The 18100-nt window shown below is 37.1% G+C and overlaps 1 protein-coding gene across 1 annotated transcript in view; it reads right to left on the bottom strand.

Annotated features, from left to right (window-relative positions):
* Nucleotides 1-18100, bottom strand: part of jmy (junction mediating and regulatory protein, p53 cofactor) — a 72739-nt gene that overhangs the window by 43756 nt on the left and 10883 nt on the right. Inside the window, exon 2 of the mRNA XM_088909931.1 lies at nt 4536-4709. Coding sequence (XP_088766057.1) covers nt 4536-4709 — 174 coding nt within the window. The remainder of the gene's footprint in view (nt 1-4535; nt 4710-18100) is intronic.

The raw sequence follows: 18100 nt of genomic DNA, 5'->3' as shown, positions 1-18100 counted from the left end.
GTCCTAGAAATAGCACAGCCTCACAGAAGAGTCTGAGCATTTCAAGTGCACAACTCGACATTGTAGAGCAGTCTTCCTTGTTTATCATATCGCAGATTATAATCCCCAAATTACAACTTTATTTCTTAGTGGTAAAGGCTGATATGAGTCACTGAAAGAATGCATCTCAGCTGCAATACTAGCACAGCACAAGTAATCTAAAATCACAAACTTAATTTGGAAAGGAAGTTTGAAAGGCCTTTTGTTTTCATATGATGGCTCAGTTAAATCAAAATCTTGTCAGATGTAGTTTATATTTAAGAATATGGTGAGTGATTTCATTCTGATTTAATCAAGGCCCATTCTCCACCAGAGTACCACAACATCTACATTGCTTTAGTTTATTTTTTACTTCTGTTCAGGGGATTGTGACAATACTGCTTTTGGGTCCTATACTGGGTTGTCCTGTGTGTAGAGTTTGCATGTCTGTGTGGATATTCTTTGGATGCTCTGGTTTCCTCCTACTTCCCAAAGGTGTGCTAGCAAGGTTAATTGGTACCTCTAAATTGTCTGGGTCTACATCCTGTGATAGAGTGGCATCCTGCTGTGTACCCTGTACGCCTGAAACAGGCTCCAGGTTTCTGTGACCTTTTCCAGGAATAAGCAGCTTTCATATAAAGGAAGGATAGATTTAGGCCACCAGCATAATCAGTCAGAAAAAAACAGGAAGAGCTGAACAGAAAAAAGCCCAAAATGCCCGGAGTGTGATTTTGAAGCAGCTGGCAGAAAAGATCCTATACAGTTGCATTATTGTTATTCAGAGCTCTAGATGAGTAGGCAGGTGGATAAACACAAGTTTCTATTCTGTTACTGCCAGCTTTCCAGTGATAATTAGTGAACTCTCCTCCGACATGCAAAAATCAAATGAACTGACAGCCACAGACATATCTAAATGTCCATTCAGCATTCCTGGTTCTGATCAAGGTCCCATTTTTTCAGTAAATTGTTATTGGCACAGCGATTATTTCAACTAATGTAGTCACTGTGCATTAATGTATTGCTATCTTTCTAGTATAAGAGATACTGTACATACATCTTGGTAAGAATATACTGTACAAAAAGTGCAGGGTACAGTAAAAAATCTGTTTCCCTATATTTTTCCCCTGATGCTTCCCTAGATGGAACTTTTGTATTATTGCCATTGAGCTAGTCATTTGTTGTTTGCTGTTTCAGTCAAACTATAAAAGCCTTCTTAGAAAACTAAGAAAACAGCCTTTAAAATATCTTTAACACTAAATGTGAGGTACAGTCATGGTCAGAGAGATGAATGAGTCTCAGGCTGCTCTGAAACCCACTGGAAGCAGCGATACCCTATTGCACTCGCATTTGCCTCATCACTTTTCCTCAGCTTAGAGCTTTTCATGATTTTTTTTGCTGTGCTTTTGCTCAAGAAATCAATTCAAATAGCAAGAGAAGCACAATCATCATTGGAAAATGAGTAAGAAAAAGTTATGGAGTCAATAAAGGAAAACTGAATTTCTAGAATACACAGTGAGGTACAGTACATCAAGTCAGATTTTAATCTCTGCCTAATTTATACTACAGTATATGCATTTGCAACAGGAATCTTAATTTGGAGACTGCATTTTCTGTCATATCAACACAGAACCACATAATACAAATCTCCACCACCAGTGGAGGTAAAAATCAAACTCCAGAACTACCCCTCACAGCTGTTTATGCAGCAAAATCACACTCTGGTTCACAAAGAAGCCATTGCACAATCATTCTGATTGCTATAGGAGTTACTGGGATATTTTGCACAGAGAGGAGCAAACTTAAAATAGCTGCCCTTTTCTCAGCATGTCACATATTGGAATTCAGTCATCTCCTAAATTCTATATTCATGCTAGAGAACATGTTCAAGTCTTGTTTCAAAAATGGAAGTACTGTATATAATTTTCAAAAGCTTGGACTTACTCTCCTGACCACGCTGGGAGAGGGCTGAAAAGGAGCAGAGTTGCTTTTTTCACCAATTATCATTAATATGGTTTATTGCTTTTGCCTCCCCTTCCATGGTAGCTTTCAAAACTTTAAGAAACTTCACAAGTAATACAAGGAAACTGGAATATAAAATCTGACAGATTTCATACAGACTGCTGTAGCTGTGTTTTAATTAAAGCAAATAGGAATGTGTTTGCTTTAAACAAAGATTTCAAATATGCTGCCTTCCTTTTGGGTTCAAACTGAAATGAAAAACAACAAAATGTCAAACACTTTCAACACAATTACAGGTATGAAACGTTTTCTATTTAATATCACAATTTCATTGTGAAGGTGCCAATTATAAGTAAACCACAATAAACAAATATGGACTTCCTCATATGAATATGTTATCCAGTTCTTCACTGGGCTTGGACTCAGAAAAGCATTGGTTATAATCCTGGAGCTATTTCTGTGTAGTGAAGTCTGATTTCAGTTTACAGAGAAGGAGTTGTGGTTTGCTGCAAGGAAAACACATGGTAATTCTGGTCATTATGTTAAAAAAGAAATATCCTCGGAGATTAGAAAAACAAATGAACAAATGGGATTTAGGAAATTTGTGAACGAGCATGTTTTCACATGGAATGTGATGTTTTGGTGCATTTTTAGTTTAGTTATGGTAAAAAGCCCTTAATGAATGCAAGAAATATAATTTACTAAGAGAAAACAGGTGAGAAATCATTCAACAGCCTACATTTTACATAGTAAAATGAACTATTATGTCACAAAGTAACACTTTGTTCACGAGATGGTTTTTGTGAGAGTGCTAGCTGGTGTTGACATTTGTATTAATTGGAAAAGACCGCTCTCACCTACAAAAAAGTGAAACTGGAATGTACTGCACTAGAGCTCGAATTTAGCTCATTCAGTCATTCACAGCTCGTAAATTCTTCATAATTTAACATTTCAATGGTTAGTCTAAAAAGAAAAAAACTTGATTGAGCAATTAACAAGTTAGCATAGTTACAGGATACACTCACTTTAAAAAAACAAGACATGAATGAATGGAACAGCTCTGAAAGGTCATAATGTTTTTAAAATCAGACCGCTAAGCTATAAAACATAACAGCAGGAATGCAATTGATTGTGGTGGAACTAAGCAAGGTTGACATTTATCTAATTAAAACAGGTTTCATGCAAAAACCTTATAAAAACAACAAAGGGAATTGATCTGATCAAGCTATTTTAAGAGCCAAGAAGAATGTAGTTCAATAATAGGGGCATTCAGATCAAATTCTCTTCTGTTACATTAAACGGTGCTAACTGTAAGTAAAGCCCAGCTACCACAAGCAATGGGCATGTTAAATTTAAATGCTAAATGCACACATATGCGTGCATTAGCATGATGAAATTGGAAAATATCTGAGAGATCACAAGCCATGTGTATATGTAGTACCTCAAACTGGTGTTAAACACAGCACCATTGAAAGCAGAACTTTGCAATCTTACCCCCTGCTTCTTAGTGTTTTCTAATTTGCATTCTAGCCAAGCTCTCATTGACTTTATCAATAAACTAATTAAAGTAATTGGATGTTTAACTGAACTTTTGAATTGTTTTCAGTTACTTAAAGGTTTGCATTTACTGCAGCTTGATGATGTAACTCACAATGCCTAACTTTTAAGGAGTTAAAAACAATTAAAGGGTCTAAATGAGGAAATATATTTGTTTTACTGTAGCTAAGGGTTCAATTAGGGAATTGACAGCTTGGTTGGAGCACAAACTGAAATAAATAAGGCTCCAATGACCAGCATTGTGAAGCCCTCATCCATTGTCTTCTACAAGGCCATATCATTTAGTACGAGCAGCATATAATTTTGGCATGGTTTTAATTAGACAAATATGAACGTCTGGCACAGAATCCTCTGCAGAAGGAAACAGCGTTCAAGAATAGTCATCACGGGGTTTCAGATTAAGTAATTAAAATATTAAAATTTTCTTTATTGTTTTGGCTTGGGGAACATCTATTATACAGATGGTGGCGCAGTGGTTAGCATTGCTGCCTCTCTGTGCTGGGGCCTTGGGTTATATTCCTGGGGTTCTATTTGCATGGAGTTTGTATGTTCTCCTATGTTTGAAAAGGTTTCCTCCTGGTGCTTTGGTTTCACCCTACAGTCCAAAGATATACTAGTAGGTTAACTGGCTTCTGGAAAAACTGGCCCTGGTGTGAATGTGTGCATGTTCATTTTTGTGTGTGCTCTGTAATGGACTGGCGTCCCATCCAGGGTGTATTCTGCTTCACACCTGCTGCTTGTCGAGAAAGACTCCAGCTCCTCTGTGACCCTGTCCTGGATAAAGTGGTTAGAAAACAGAGGAATGGATATAAACTGAAGGAAGGCTACAGACTTCCAGGAGCCATTACATCTGAACAGCTATCACTTTTATTCATCATTATGGGGTGCTTGACAGTGTCCCTGTACAATCCAAGGAAAATGACAACATTTGTCTACCAAGTGAGATGCCTGGGCAGCCTACCAGAGCCGTGCTGGATGCCTTCCACCTGAGAGCCTCTCACCTTTATTTGTTGTCTCCTCAGCATCGCTAGTTCTCTCATGTCTCTGAAGGGCTGAAGCAGGTACTGGTAAAGCTCAGTTGTGGCCTCTACGAGAGCGCCATAGGCCTCGTCTTCAGCTTGATAGATCTCCAGCAGCTCCACCATACTCTCCATGGTTCGGTGCTTCTCCAGGAGCTGCGGGTTACAACGTTCTCAATTAAGGACCTCTCGGTTTATGAGTAGACACCAGCAAAATTGAAAATACACTAGATCTAACTATCATGTTTCAGCATTAATGTTCCTTCCTTAAGTAGCTTAAGAAAACGGGACCATGAAAACACAATTAACATTTCTACTGCGTCGTACAACTCACATTTCTACTACAATTCTATTTTAAATAACTGTAGTAGGAATCATTTCCGTAATTGCCAGTAAAACTTCCAAGGAAAAAAAATAGTACAGTACACAAGCACATTTCGATCTAAAAAGACTGTAATGTTGCATTTTGGAATAGAGTTAGTTGTGCATTTCATTCACACTTCAACAAAGAGAAAACTCCTCCTTTGAAATTGTAATAAAATGTTCACATTTTATTACACTGCACTTCAACCAGAAGGTCATAGTAACAAATGGAGGGTTTCTTTATTGCTATGCTCATCTCGAGGTGCCTAAACAAAACAGACCTTCTGAGATCATAATGAATAATTTGTAAAGCTAATGCATCCACATGGAAGGAAGCACATCAAATATCAGTTACACTGTGAGGCTCACAGCAGACAGAGAGTATGGCTGATGTGTGGTGAGCATTCTGGCGCACTATGGCTGCCATCGCATCATCCAGGTGGGGCTGCACATTAGTGGTGGTGGAGGGGAGTCCCCATTCCCTGTAAAGAGCTTTGAGTGGAGTGTCCAGAAAAACACTATGTACAGTAAGTGTAAGCAATTATTATTATTATTGCTGTAAAAAGAAAAAAAAAGATATGCTACAACCAGCTCCAGCAGTTCACCAGGCAATGAGCAAGTCCATGTTGATTAAAGTCTCGTTGCTTCATTAACTATTTGTTACTATAAAGTGATGCAATTTTTAAAATCATTTACCGAGGTTAAGAGACAGTCTTGCTGCAGTTTTTTGAGCTATGTTAACAATAAGACAATGGGGATTTGCTTTTTTGAGAAACCAATTAATCATTTATAGTGGTGATGTACAGTTGAATATTGCCCCTTACTATAAAGACTCTGCGTATTTGTGTACTTAAAAAGAAGGCAAAGAGCATAAACTGGGCAGACATCCAACTTAAACAATCTCTGTAAAAAAACAGTACAGAAACGTTATTAAAGCTGTCATTAGTTAAATTATACACTTTTCTGACTAGTTTGCCAAAGTTTAATTTTCCTAAGAGTTATTAAGGTCTTTTTTATCTCAATCCATTATCTCTAGCCTCATAATGTGAAAACAGTTTATGTTCATTTACATAGACCTTACTATTCTGGACTTATTTTATACTTGTGTTTGAATAAGTACTAACCCATTCACTGGCAAATACTGTATTTCAGATCCTTTTCAGTGATTTTCCTCACTATACAAAAAATATAAACTAGAGTTTATTTTTGGTCTGCACCTTTGCCATAGGCTGCCAGTCATATTAACAGTTCATGTAGTGCACATAATTCCTTGCACTTTAACTTATTTAAACAAATTAAATACTCTTTTGCATTTTTCATTCATGCATTGTAAAAAGAGTTGCCTGAAAATGCTGTTTGTCATATGTGATGCTAACTGTAAATCCTAAAATCTGTTCAAATAGATTGGTTGGGAGAATTAAAACAGCACAAGAAACAGTACCACAATATTCACAGTATTCAAATTAGTTATGCTAAAGATACAGAAAGTGTTTAACTCACATTAGGCAAAGTACCAAAAATAACAGTGTCCATCCATCCATTTTCTAACCTCTTTATCCAATACAGGGTAAAGAGTGTGCCCTGCACACAATGCCAGGCCACTGCAGGGCACAAACAAAACAACAAACACAAACATGTACTGTACACACTCAAACCATGGCCAAAATAAAAATGTAACACAGAAAAATCATCACAAACAGAAAATGTATTAGATGCAGTCTTATACGATTTTGTCCAATACATGGAGAAAAGCGATAGTTAAAAACTCGTGTATCAAAAAATAAATCTAAAAGATTAAAATCGTAGGTCTTTGGTAAATGCCTAAGCAATGAGTGAAGGACTATGCTAAGAAACTTATGTACAGTAACTTGTTTCACTAATTTTCCCAACATTTTCAATATGGTGATCTCATGCATTATGAATGTGTTCCTGCCTCTGGTTTTAACATCTGACCTCAAAGTTGATCTGGGCTGTGAAACAATGTCAGTATTCAGCCTTCTGCAGTTTTACAGAGTTTGAATGAATCACCTTTTCAGGGGTCTTTCCGATTCCTCTGAGTGCTCTACACACTGGAAATGTGGAATGGAGGGTGATTTTTTTAAAAGGTGTGTTAAGGTGAATAATCCATTAATATTTGTGTCTTGTCTACAGCAGGGCATGATTTACTCCTGTTTTGTATACACGTGTTTCCTCTTGCTGGCTGCTTACTTCTTTAGATTGTAAAACAAGGTTGAAAGTCATTAGTGTGGACCCTCTCACTTTGATAAATTAATATTTGATTGCAATATATTTACCATAAACTTAAAAAAAAAGGCAGATCTGAAATATACAGTGCCAAAAAAAAGTTTGTAACCCCCCCTAAATAATTACAGGAATTGCAATGTCCTACCATGATACCCCTGTTTAACCAAAATTGGTGTTTTTTTAAATAACCAAAAGGGTTTACCAATTCACTGTTGGTTGAGATGCAATGGTATATGAAGTAAAAAAAGTTAAAGAATTTGTAAATGTTAAATGTTAAATAATAAGTGAAACTAGTCCCTAGTTTGCCTAGTACAATTAAAGGGGTAATTAGAATCAGGTGGTTAAATAACTGGGTAACAAGTAAACGAGAACTGGGTTTGGGGTTACAAAAGCATTTCTAAACATTTCAGGCTCCATTAATCCACCCTCAGACAACTAGGGAAATACTGACACATGGGAGATATTCAAGAAATTTGGAAAATTCAGAGTAACATTGAAGGTTCTGCAGCCCTGCAGCTAATGCCAGTGTTTATATCTCAACCAATTGGAAAAAACTCAACAGGAATGGCTTTTATGGGAGGATGGGAGCCTGGAAGAAACCATCCATACATCTATTTTCTAAACACTTTATCCAATACAGGGCTGTGGGGGAATCAGAGCATATCCCAGCAAGCAATGAGCACAAGGCAGGATACACCCTGGACAGGACACCAGTTCATCACAGACAAACACACACTCACCCACATCAAGTGTTCCCAGAAGTCAATTAACCTACCAGTATGTCTTTGGACTGTGACAGGAAACCAGAGCACCTGGAGAAAACCCACACAAACTCAGGGAGAACATACAAACTCCATGCAGATACTGTAGCACCCCACGTCTGGAATTGAACCCAGGGCTCCAGCACTGCAAGCAATGCTAAACTTTGTGCCACCGTGTCATCCACCCACATGGAAGATGGAAGAATGTTCTCTGGACAGATGATTCAAAGGTTTTGGCCATAATAAAATACCAAGCCTTTCAACAGAAGAACTTCTTCCCAACCCTCAAGCACAGTGGTAGGAGTGTCTTGCATGGGGCTTGCCTCGGGACTTAGAGGGCTCGCCATTATTGACCGAACCTTGAAATCAGATTGTAACATCAACATCAATTTGTTAGCTGAATCTGAGCCAAAATTGGGTCATGCAGCAAGACAGTGATCCTAAACATACAAGCAAATCTACATCCTCAGAAATCTAAATCTTCAGAAAGGCTGAAGAAGAAGAAAGTTCAAATGTTGAACAGGCCAAGTTAAAGTCCAGACCAAAATATCACTGAAATGTTACGGAAGGACCTGAACTTCAGGTCTTCAGGCTGAAGCCAACTGTTAAAGACTTAACCAACAGATACTCTCAGAAGTAAATGTTACTAGAGGTGCTCCCACTAAGTATTGACTCAAGGAGGGAATACTTAAGTAATCAATGGACATTTTTGTTGTTTTTTTTTTGTTTTTAATTTTTGTTGACATTCAACTTTTTTCACCTCTAAAAGCTTCTTGTTTAAATTTTGTTGCAATTCTACAAAATCATTGGAGGGAGGTGAATACAATTAGCAAAAAAAAATTGATAACTGGTTTGAAAATGCCTTCTTACTGTACATATGATGTAAATTAGTTGCTAGCTATGGCAATTGATGGAGCTATGAATTTGATTCAATAATTCTATATCAGTGCAACATCTGGAGCAATCAATAGATACTGTGATTTACTGAGCTATTGCTTTTCAAAAAAGAATTAGAATGCATAGTTTATTATATATGAAAGAGATCTTTTTTTATTCCCCCTGTGAGTCACTCAAGTAGAGTCTTTCATGCTTTATATTTCTCAAAAAACACTGTCTGATTCAGCTTTAACACAGCAACCACTGTTTACCTTGGCTCCAACACAGCACGACAATTCAGCAAACATCTTAATGGACCCCAGCCCCAGCTGCAGCCTACTGTATTAAGTGTTCCAGTGGTAGGAAGGACATGGAAGGCAGAAACTGCTTTTGACTGCTAAGCTTTCACACACCAAGACTAGAGGATTTCAACATCAAACTGTGACATTTATATGCTGGGGGTCACTCCCAGAATTACTCTGCTGTACCTTGAGTCAAGCTTCTTTTTTCTTTCATACCATGATATACAGTACTTCCCATTTTCACCTTAGTCCCTATTTACTTTAAAATGGTAATTTATGCGCCATATGCAGAGTAAGGAACCTTACAGCGCTAGGGTTCAATTCTGGACCTGGAGTGTTATCTGTGTGGAGTTTGTATGTTCTCCCCTGGCTGGTGTGGTTTTTGCTGGGTGTTTTCCTCCCACAGTCCAAAGACATACAAGTATGTTAACTGGGTTCTGGGGAAATTGGGCCCCATGTGAGTGTGTGCATGTCTGTGTTTGTGTCTGTGTGTGCCCTGGACTGGCATTTCCTCCAGGGTGTACCCCGCCTGGTTGCCCACTGCGTGCCTAGGTGGGCTCCATCTCTGCTGTGACCCTAAATTGATAATGTGGTTAGAAAATGGTATGCATTTATACATGTATGCATTCATATTAATCTTCAAATCCTGGTTTATTATAGAGCAAAACCATGGAGTAAATATGAGGTAAAAAAGATTAAACTAGCTGTTTAGAATAAGTAGTTCAGGTAGGTAGCTGCATCAGCATGCGTAGGCTGCAAAGGAACAGGTAATAGGTTTATTCCATGCTGAAAAGAGAAGAAAGAAAACAAAACGTTTTGGCCGTGGAGCCTTCAGCTCATACCTGAAGAAGGCCAAAACGATGTGTTTTCTTTCTTCTCTTTTCAGCATGGAAATAACCTATTACCTGTTCCTGTTTAGGATAAGGTTAGCTTTGTGCAGGCCTATATAAGTAATAAATTATGTACCATTACCCTTTGTGCTTGAGGTTTTCTGGCTAAGTCTAAGTATATAACCAAACCCAAGACAGCCTCCGTTAACATTTCATATGATGTTGACATACTCCAGACTATCCTCTATACTGTCTATACTAATACCAATCCATTCAAAAGAGAGGCTTGTGGAAATGGCAAGGATGGATACTGTTTCTCAAAAGTCTCTGTCACAAGGTAATAGTTTTTGTTTTCCCCCCCAGGTCCTCACTGGTCACGAGAAGGGTCATGTCCGTTGTGGCACTACACCTCTCCTCTTATGAGGGGAAATAAAGTTGTTAGTCCATTAAGCCGCTGTCTGGCTGCTGCCTATTAATCCTCACAGCACGATTTGTGATTAGTCGCACAGCACAGAAATGATACAAAGAACTTTAAATGTTCTAGGTCCTTGACATTCAATTGAGCAGATCTACAAAAAGCCGTAGATGTAATTCTACATGAGCTGCAATGCAGCTGTCAAAACAGCACTAAAACAGGTAACCAAATTGCTGTACTGTTCTGAAAAAGGCCACAGTCAGTGGAGATTTTTCTTTTTCTTTTTTGTTCGGTTTTATTAAAACTGAAAGTCTTTTTTGGTTTGATCCTGGTGGATCCTGGTGGGCAGCCAAGCATTTATCTGGCTTCAAAAACCCCTCTCAACTAGAGCCATATCCTTACAAATGTAAAGGTGGTGTCATCTCTGCAACCAAGAGTATCTGGATACTCACAACACTGTTTTGGTTGGTTATGTCAAACACCCCAAAAAGTTATTTCTGTGCTAAAAATATGTTACAGTTCAACATAAATATTTAGTGAATGACCTGTAGTGTGTCGTTTTAAAATTCACTGATTTAACAGCTTCACCTTTTTGACATTTTTTCCTGTGTCTGTTTTGTTTAACTGAACTGTTCTGGCTATATTCAGCTCTTCCCATTTACAAAAAAACATTCCACAACATGAACCATTGCTTTCAGAATTCTCTGTTAACTTTTTATTTTTTTGTGCAGAGTAGTAAATTACAGTAATTTTTCTTCAAAGTATCATTTGCTAGAGAATATGTATTGGTTGCCAAAACTCCTTAGATGAAGTATGTAGTATTTTGACACTGAATGTCCTGGAGACATACAGTATGATTCATTACATAGTCTCTTCTCTAACAGTGACAAATAACTGACAAAAAAGCTTACAAGGGATCAGACATCATTCTGTCTTGAAGCCAGTACTTACAGAGTACAAACAAAAAATCCAAAACAAAATCAACCATAATATCATCAAAAAAGAAACCAGGTTTATGCAGTTACTTGTTTCGATGATAAATGTAACAATAAAAAATAATACAAGCTATCATGTAAGCAAGTTTCTCTGCACACTGAATGTGACTTTGCTGTTGTTTCCATACTCATGTTGATGACTTTGTCAATAACCATTACTAATGATCTTTAAAAGTATAATTTTAACAATGACCTGTTTGCAATCATACTTTATTTAAAATGTCCAGCATTTGAGTGCAGTGGTCCTTTATTGCTGTTTACATACAGTGTCTTTGGGCAAAGTACAGTGTAATAATATCTGAGGAACTAAACCAAAAATTAACAACTTTGAGAGCATATTATATATTAAACTACACATATTTTACAGTCAAAACTGAAGAGACAGTGTCACTACAGTGACAGGAGAATGAGAAGGAAATGATTGTTTCTGTATGTCCTTGCTTACTACAGACACACAGGTCAATGCTTTGTAGATGTTTCCTAGCAACAGTAACACACAAAGCTGCTTAACGACAGGTTATATTACCTGAATAAACATGTCCCCTCATACTGTAGCAAAATGGGTCCTCTTGATAAAATGAGACATCAGCAGGAATCCTTTAGTTAACCTGTTCTCTTTATAAAAGCAAATGTTATACAAGAATGCTTAATACAATTCAAGTCATATTTTACCTATAAAACAGCTTTTCTGTATTTATAATTTTGGGGGGATTTTAAAGTGAAAAATGTACTGAGGAAACCATCAATGAAGAAAAAGAAAGTAATAATTCCCAACTACATACAAAGTAATTAAATTGCTGCACATTAATAAGCTTACGTAATATTCTGAACCTCCACGGTCACTGTTGAAAAGCTAACACTACCTAGACACGTGGTCATACTTTGATGAAGAGGAAAAATAAAAAAGGAATTAAGATTTGCCACTTGAATTCCTTAAGTTAAATTAACAAACTTAAATCCATCCAACCATTTTCTAACAAAATGCAATTAAGGGTTGCAGGGGAGCCAGTAAGCAACAGTCACAAGGCAAGATAAACCCTGGATACTGTAGGTCACCAGTCCATCACAGGAAACACACATAAAGGGTGGAGTGGTGGCACTGTGGCTAAGGACCTGCGCCTGTTGATGGTTCAAATCCTGCGGCCGGCAGATAAATCTTACTCCGTTGGGCCCTTGAGCAAGGCCCTTAACCCCCAAGGGGTTTATGACATGCTCCAGGGGCGCTGTATAAATAGCTGACCCTGCACTCTGACCCCAAGCTTCTCTCTCCCCGTCTGTGTGCCTGTGTGTCTCATGGAGAGCAAGCTGGGGTATGCGAAAAGACAAATTCCTAATACAAGAAATTGTATATGGCTAATAAAGTGATCTTATCTTATTTTATCTTAACACAGTGGTGGAAACCAGACCACCTGGAGAAAAACCACGCAAACTCCACACAGATAGCACTCCAGTCAGGAAATGAACCCAGGGCCTCAATGTTGTGAGGCAGAAATGTTAACCACCGTGTCACTGTGCTACCCCTTGATATATGATATGGGACAAAAAAATACTGTATTCCGGTAATAAATGGGAAAAAATAATAAGACATTTATGACACCTTGTTTTTTCAATCTGGAAGATTCCAAATGAAGTTATGGAGCATAAGAACTAAAGCACAAGGCCTAATTTTATATTGCCTCACGAAAAAACCCCCACACAAATACAGAATTCTACAGTGGTCCTCCATGTGTGCAGAGAAAAACATACAGCCTAACTGAGTTCACAGTTCACAACAGAGAGTGAGCCTGTCAAAAGAAGACATACAGTATCTATTGTTCTGTGCACAAAGGCTGTTTGTGCCCCACAAGGCACCTAAGTTCTTGAAAACAAAGGTTAACTGACAGACAAACTGTTTTAAAAACGGTTCACTTGCCCTTAAGTGATGCATGTAGTATTAAAGAACTGTGTGTCCAGGAAACAAACAAATCATCATCGGGTCTCTTCAGATTTCACGGTGACCAATAACTGACAAGAAGGCTGAACTGGCATCACACTTCACCGTGTGTGCCATTAAGTGTGTACTGTACATACTGAAAATATAAATTAAAGCTGAATTATAATTAATATAAGACTATTTTAATGCCTCCTTATATCAAAAACCTACAAATAGGCACACACTAGGCATCTTAAACCATGTGTTTTAGGCTACTAACAGCAACATTACTGCTGGCATTTCATTGGGTGACCTCATTATACATAAATGAATCTGAATAATTGAGGAATCATTGTCAATCCAAACGTTGGTATATAACTAGATAATTAAGTACAAAAGTAAAGAATTTACAGTAACATAAGGCAGGATTAAGATATTTGTGTCATAGTAAAAAAATATTTAAAAGCCACAAGGATACTTTTATTGCACTCAGAATTATCACAAATATTGCCTCTACAATTTCACATGGATCTTCTTTGAACATGGTTTTTTTCAGCAAGAAAAAATGAAAAAAAAATCAGTGTTAAATATAACAACCCAGCAAAACCTACAGGAGTTCCTCTGGGAGTCATAAACTAACAGTTTTTTTTTTTTATGTAGCACATGACAGTAAGTAAACACACAGCTCATAGAAACATTATATGTGGAAAATGGTTTTAAAAACCTCACCAGTAAAACCCCCAATTAGAAGAAGAAAGGTAACATAGTGAAGAATACATTATTGAATACAACGCACTGCACTAAAGTCTTGTACATCACTTAACAGAGTAATCTGATTACTAATTTGTTTTTTTTGTCTGATATTGTTTTTCATTGTGCATAATGTGTGAAGATGCAGAAACTATTAAAGGTGTGTATCCAAACTGTTAAGAACATGAACGCAAGTAAGATCAAATGGTAGATTTCGATTGAGCTATGAATTCAGTTAATTCCATTTCTATATACTTCTCCTGCAGAAGAAATACTTCAAAACACAAGAGTGACTTTATGGAAAGAGAAATGCCTTTTAAGAGAATCTGAACAGGAAAGCACATGTAATTCTTGAATAGAATGATACCACTCTCAACCTTGCGTGGCTGCTGAGAGACTGGTCTCTGGCAGTGTAAAAGGACCTGTCTGCTAATACTGTACGTTAATCCAGCACAGAAGCAGGACACAAATAAGGGCTGATTATAAACCACTCAAACCATACAAACCACATAAAGTTCTCAGTGGAATTAAATCCCATTTAAGAATCAAGCCAAACGCCGACATACTATATCAATATTTGATAGTCTATGGAAGATAGTGAGCTCACCAAGTTTCAAGAAAAATAATTCTGATTATCACCATTCCATACCAAATCAGCATTTTAAATTTTATTAGCACTCATGACTTTGTTCCCCACCTTAAAAGTGTTATTGATTTTGTTGACACTCAATTAGTGTACATTGTAAATATGCCGATACCTAACACAATTATAAATGATAAACCATCCTTTTATGCACTGTGTACAACTATACGGATAGGAGACACATGACAAGCATTTTACTGATTAAAGTTATTTTCCTACATGGCTTGTTTAAACAAGAACCACACAGAAAGCTCAAATATTTACACCATTCAAATGTTCTCATTATGTCAATCAGCCAAGGGAGGGCACCTCACTGCCACTCCTAGAGGAAGTAGTTATGCATGGATTTCCAGTCCCTCACCAGTAGCCTCCTCCCTCTTAATGAAGATCTCTGAAACACGCTACATTATCCATTATGAGAAGAAAGGTATCCTCACCCTGAAGAGTGCAAGAATGTATTGGGGCTCATCCCCACCCCCCGCCAAACGTGTTTTATAAACCTCCCTCCACAATTCTGGGATCTGAAGGCACAACAAGAAACTACGAACCAGTGTACCAACGTCCTCCTGACTCCTCAAAATAAATCCATTAATCCCAACTTTAGTAGGGAGCCATGTCTAAAGCTATACCAGCCGAGACCATCAATTTCTGCACTACAAATTATTGGATCAGTTTTATGCATTAACAATTCGATTTAGGTACACCTCCTATCTTGATCTTAATACATTTATGCAGCATTTTTAGACTTCAGTATGTACCTGGTCTATAGTACGTATGGAATATCTATTTTACAGCTTGTAAACATTTGCTTTAAGGGCAGTTATGGGTCTGATTGGTTGTGCTACTAATCAGTCTTCAACATCAAGGTCTCTCTCTGTTGTCTTATTTAGTTTTTTATTGTTTCACCAACGGCTTCACTGAAATGTATGAATGCAAAAAAAAAAGGGTAAATATAAAAGTGCTTCACTGGTAAGATTTAGCTTACCATTTCCTAGCTGAGTTTACCAGATGGGGCATAACTAACTTACACCAAACTATTTCAGTTCGACTCGCATACCACAAACCATTGTTTGAAAAGGAAAAGAACAAAAAAATCCATGAGGCAAGCAGAGCCCCTGGTGTATAGTAATTATGGAAACAGGGCCACAGCTTCCCTTACACCCACCATTAAATAATGGAAAATCCTGGTATTCCACCTCACTCTCTCCTGGTTGATATTTAGAGGAAGTTTAGTGAATAAGAGCGGATCTCAGAAAATGTGCACATTTTACATCAATGCGGAGTTAAATTAAAGCCTTGATGCTGTTTTTGCACAAAACTGCTGTTTAACAAGTCTTTTAAATTAAAATGAAATAATGAATGCTTTACAAAATATAATTGTTAGTTTTCTCTACATAAAAGGCTTATCAAAATGTTTTATTACACAGTGCTGATTTCTATAACTCACATGTGAAACAAGGCAAACCTTGAAAAAAACACATTTCTGTTGCTTTCAAAATGTGAAATTTACTGCATGAGAGAGAACCTTTCATGTGCTTTTTTGGCAAATTCAAGGTGCAGTTCAGTTCAGTGTCAAGCTGTTGGTTGTGGGCTGAGACATATTCTGCTAATTACAGCAGGAGAGATTCATATGTCTGCATAAAATAATGTATTACCAAGTCAAAAGCAAACAAGCTGCTATTTTGTTTACACTGCTGCTCCTCAACACTTTTTAACCTGGTGTGAGCGGCTGTATGAACTGACTTCCTGCACTTTTTTCCCTCTATTACTTGATATCCCGCCAGCAAACAGGCTGTTTTGTATTATAATTGTTGTTTTTTCCACTCCTTCATCTTTAAAGTGACAGATAGTGCTTGTGTCATATTTGGCAAGCTCATGAGCAACATAAGAAAGAACATTACAAATCTGTATTCACAGTGGCTTGACCAGATTGTGTAAAATATATCTGCTTACACAACATTGTTGAACAAATCTTGTTGATTTTGTAAGATCACAATTTCTTAAACTAGAAGAAAAAAGGGGAGTATTATATAACTACATCAATACCTACTGTAATTCAGATGATAAGAGATAATCATTATATTCATTTTTTAGGTTAAAACAACTTCCTGATACTGTAATTCTTACCATGGCACAGGTACATTTTCTGGAGAAATCTGTAGAGAAAGAATTATGCTGCAGACAATGGAACTCTGCTCATGGTTTTGTGCATCTTAAAACTCATTTTGCTCTTTGTCTTCTCTAAGTGCAACAAGAACACTGCTTCTCCTCACCATTAAAGAGGCTATGCAGTGCAGGTTGAACTGAATAAGGATTTTAGGTCCTGTATTAATATGACATCCATCTTTCAGAAAATGCATAATCACATATGGAAATGGACAGACGAAGTAGGTTGTCAGAAACATTGAAGAAAATCAGTCTGAAAGTAAAGAAATCTTTACTTAATAATTTAACATATGCATAAACATTATTAAAAAAAACCTCAGTAGGTTATTAAGTGGTTATATCTTGAATAGTATCCTAAGAGATACAGTAGTTATATGATCAATATTCTATATATTATAAATAGCACTGTCTCAGAAAAACTGGACCATAATATCTAACTGAACAATACTGAAAGTAATTCATCGTGGTCGTTATCAGAGCTTTAAGCTACCAGAAAAGTGACTAAACAGGCATGTCACTGTACTACATCAAGCAATTAAATAAAGAACTCTGACCTAAAATGAAAATCATCTGAGCTGTGAGACAAAAAAAGCCGCTGCTCTAACAAAGACTCCTAACAACTTCAAAAGCCTAAGCTGCAACAAGTCGTTCCTTATTTCACTTTGAAGTCCATTCAGTTAAAAAAAGAACAATGCAAAGAGCTTAAACTCCCAGGTTTTCAGGGCCAGCGGGCAACATCATGTGCAATCTGACTACTGTCGCCACTAAGAGCAGGATGAAATGACAAACTAGGCCAGGGATGGAATGTACAGTATTCAGCACAAATGCTCTGCTAGCAGTGCCGTAGGCATCTACAGGTAGAGGTTTGAATTGCAGTGCCCTGTTCGTACTGAGGCTTTGCAGCAAATGTAACCACAAAAAAAAAACACATTTTAATCCACTAAGTACTCCAGAATTCCACATTTTGGAAGTCAACGAAATAAGTTTTAAAGCAATAGCTAGTACCACAGAAATAGAAACCGGTATAGAATAGTATAGAATGTGGACATTAAAATCTTAATTAAAAAGGGCAACATTTCATTTAATCCTTTGTACAATATTCCATTTTACAAGTAGGTATATAAGCTATAGCAGGTATAATCACTTTAATCCGGACTGATAAATAATTCGTCCTTAACAACAGGTATAAATAGGCATACATTTTAACTGAAGTTAGGTTTATAAGGCAACATACTGTATTTGCTAGATCAAGTAAATTTTGGGCAGCTGTTGATCAAATAATAATATTTT

Source organism: Atractosteus spatula, chromosome 3, assembly GCF_055471065.1.
Source record: "Atractosteus spatula isolate fAtrSpa1 chromosome 3, fAtrSpa1.hap1, whole genome shotgun sequence".
Classification (NCBI taxonomy): domain Eukaryota; kingdom Metazoa; phylum Chordata; class Actinopteri; order Semionotiformes; family Lepisosteidae; genus Atractosteus; species Atractosteus spatula.
Note: the sequence above shows the minus strand (reverse complement) of the source record. Positions and strands in the feature narration are given on the sequence as shown.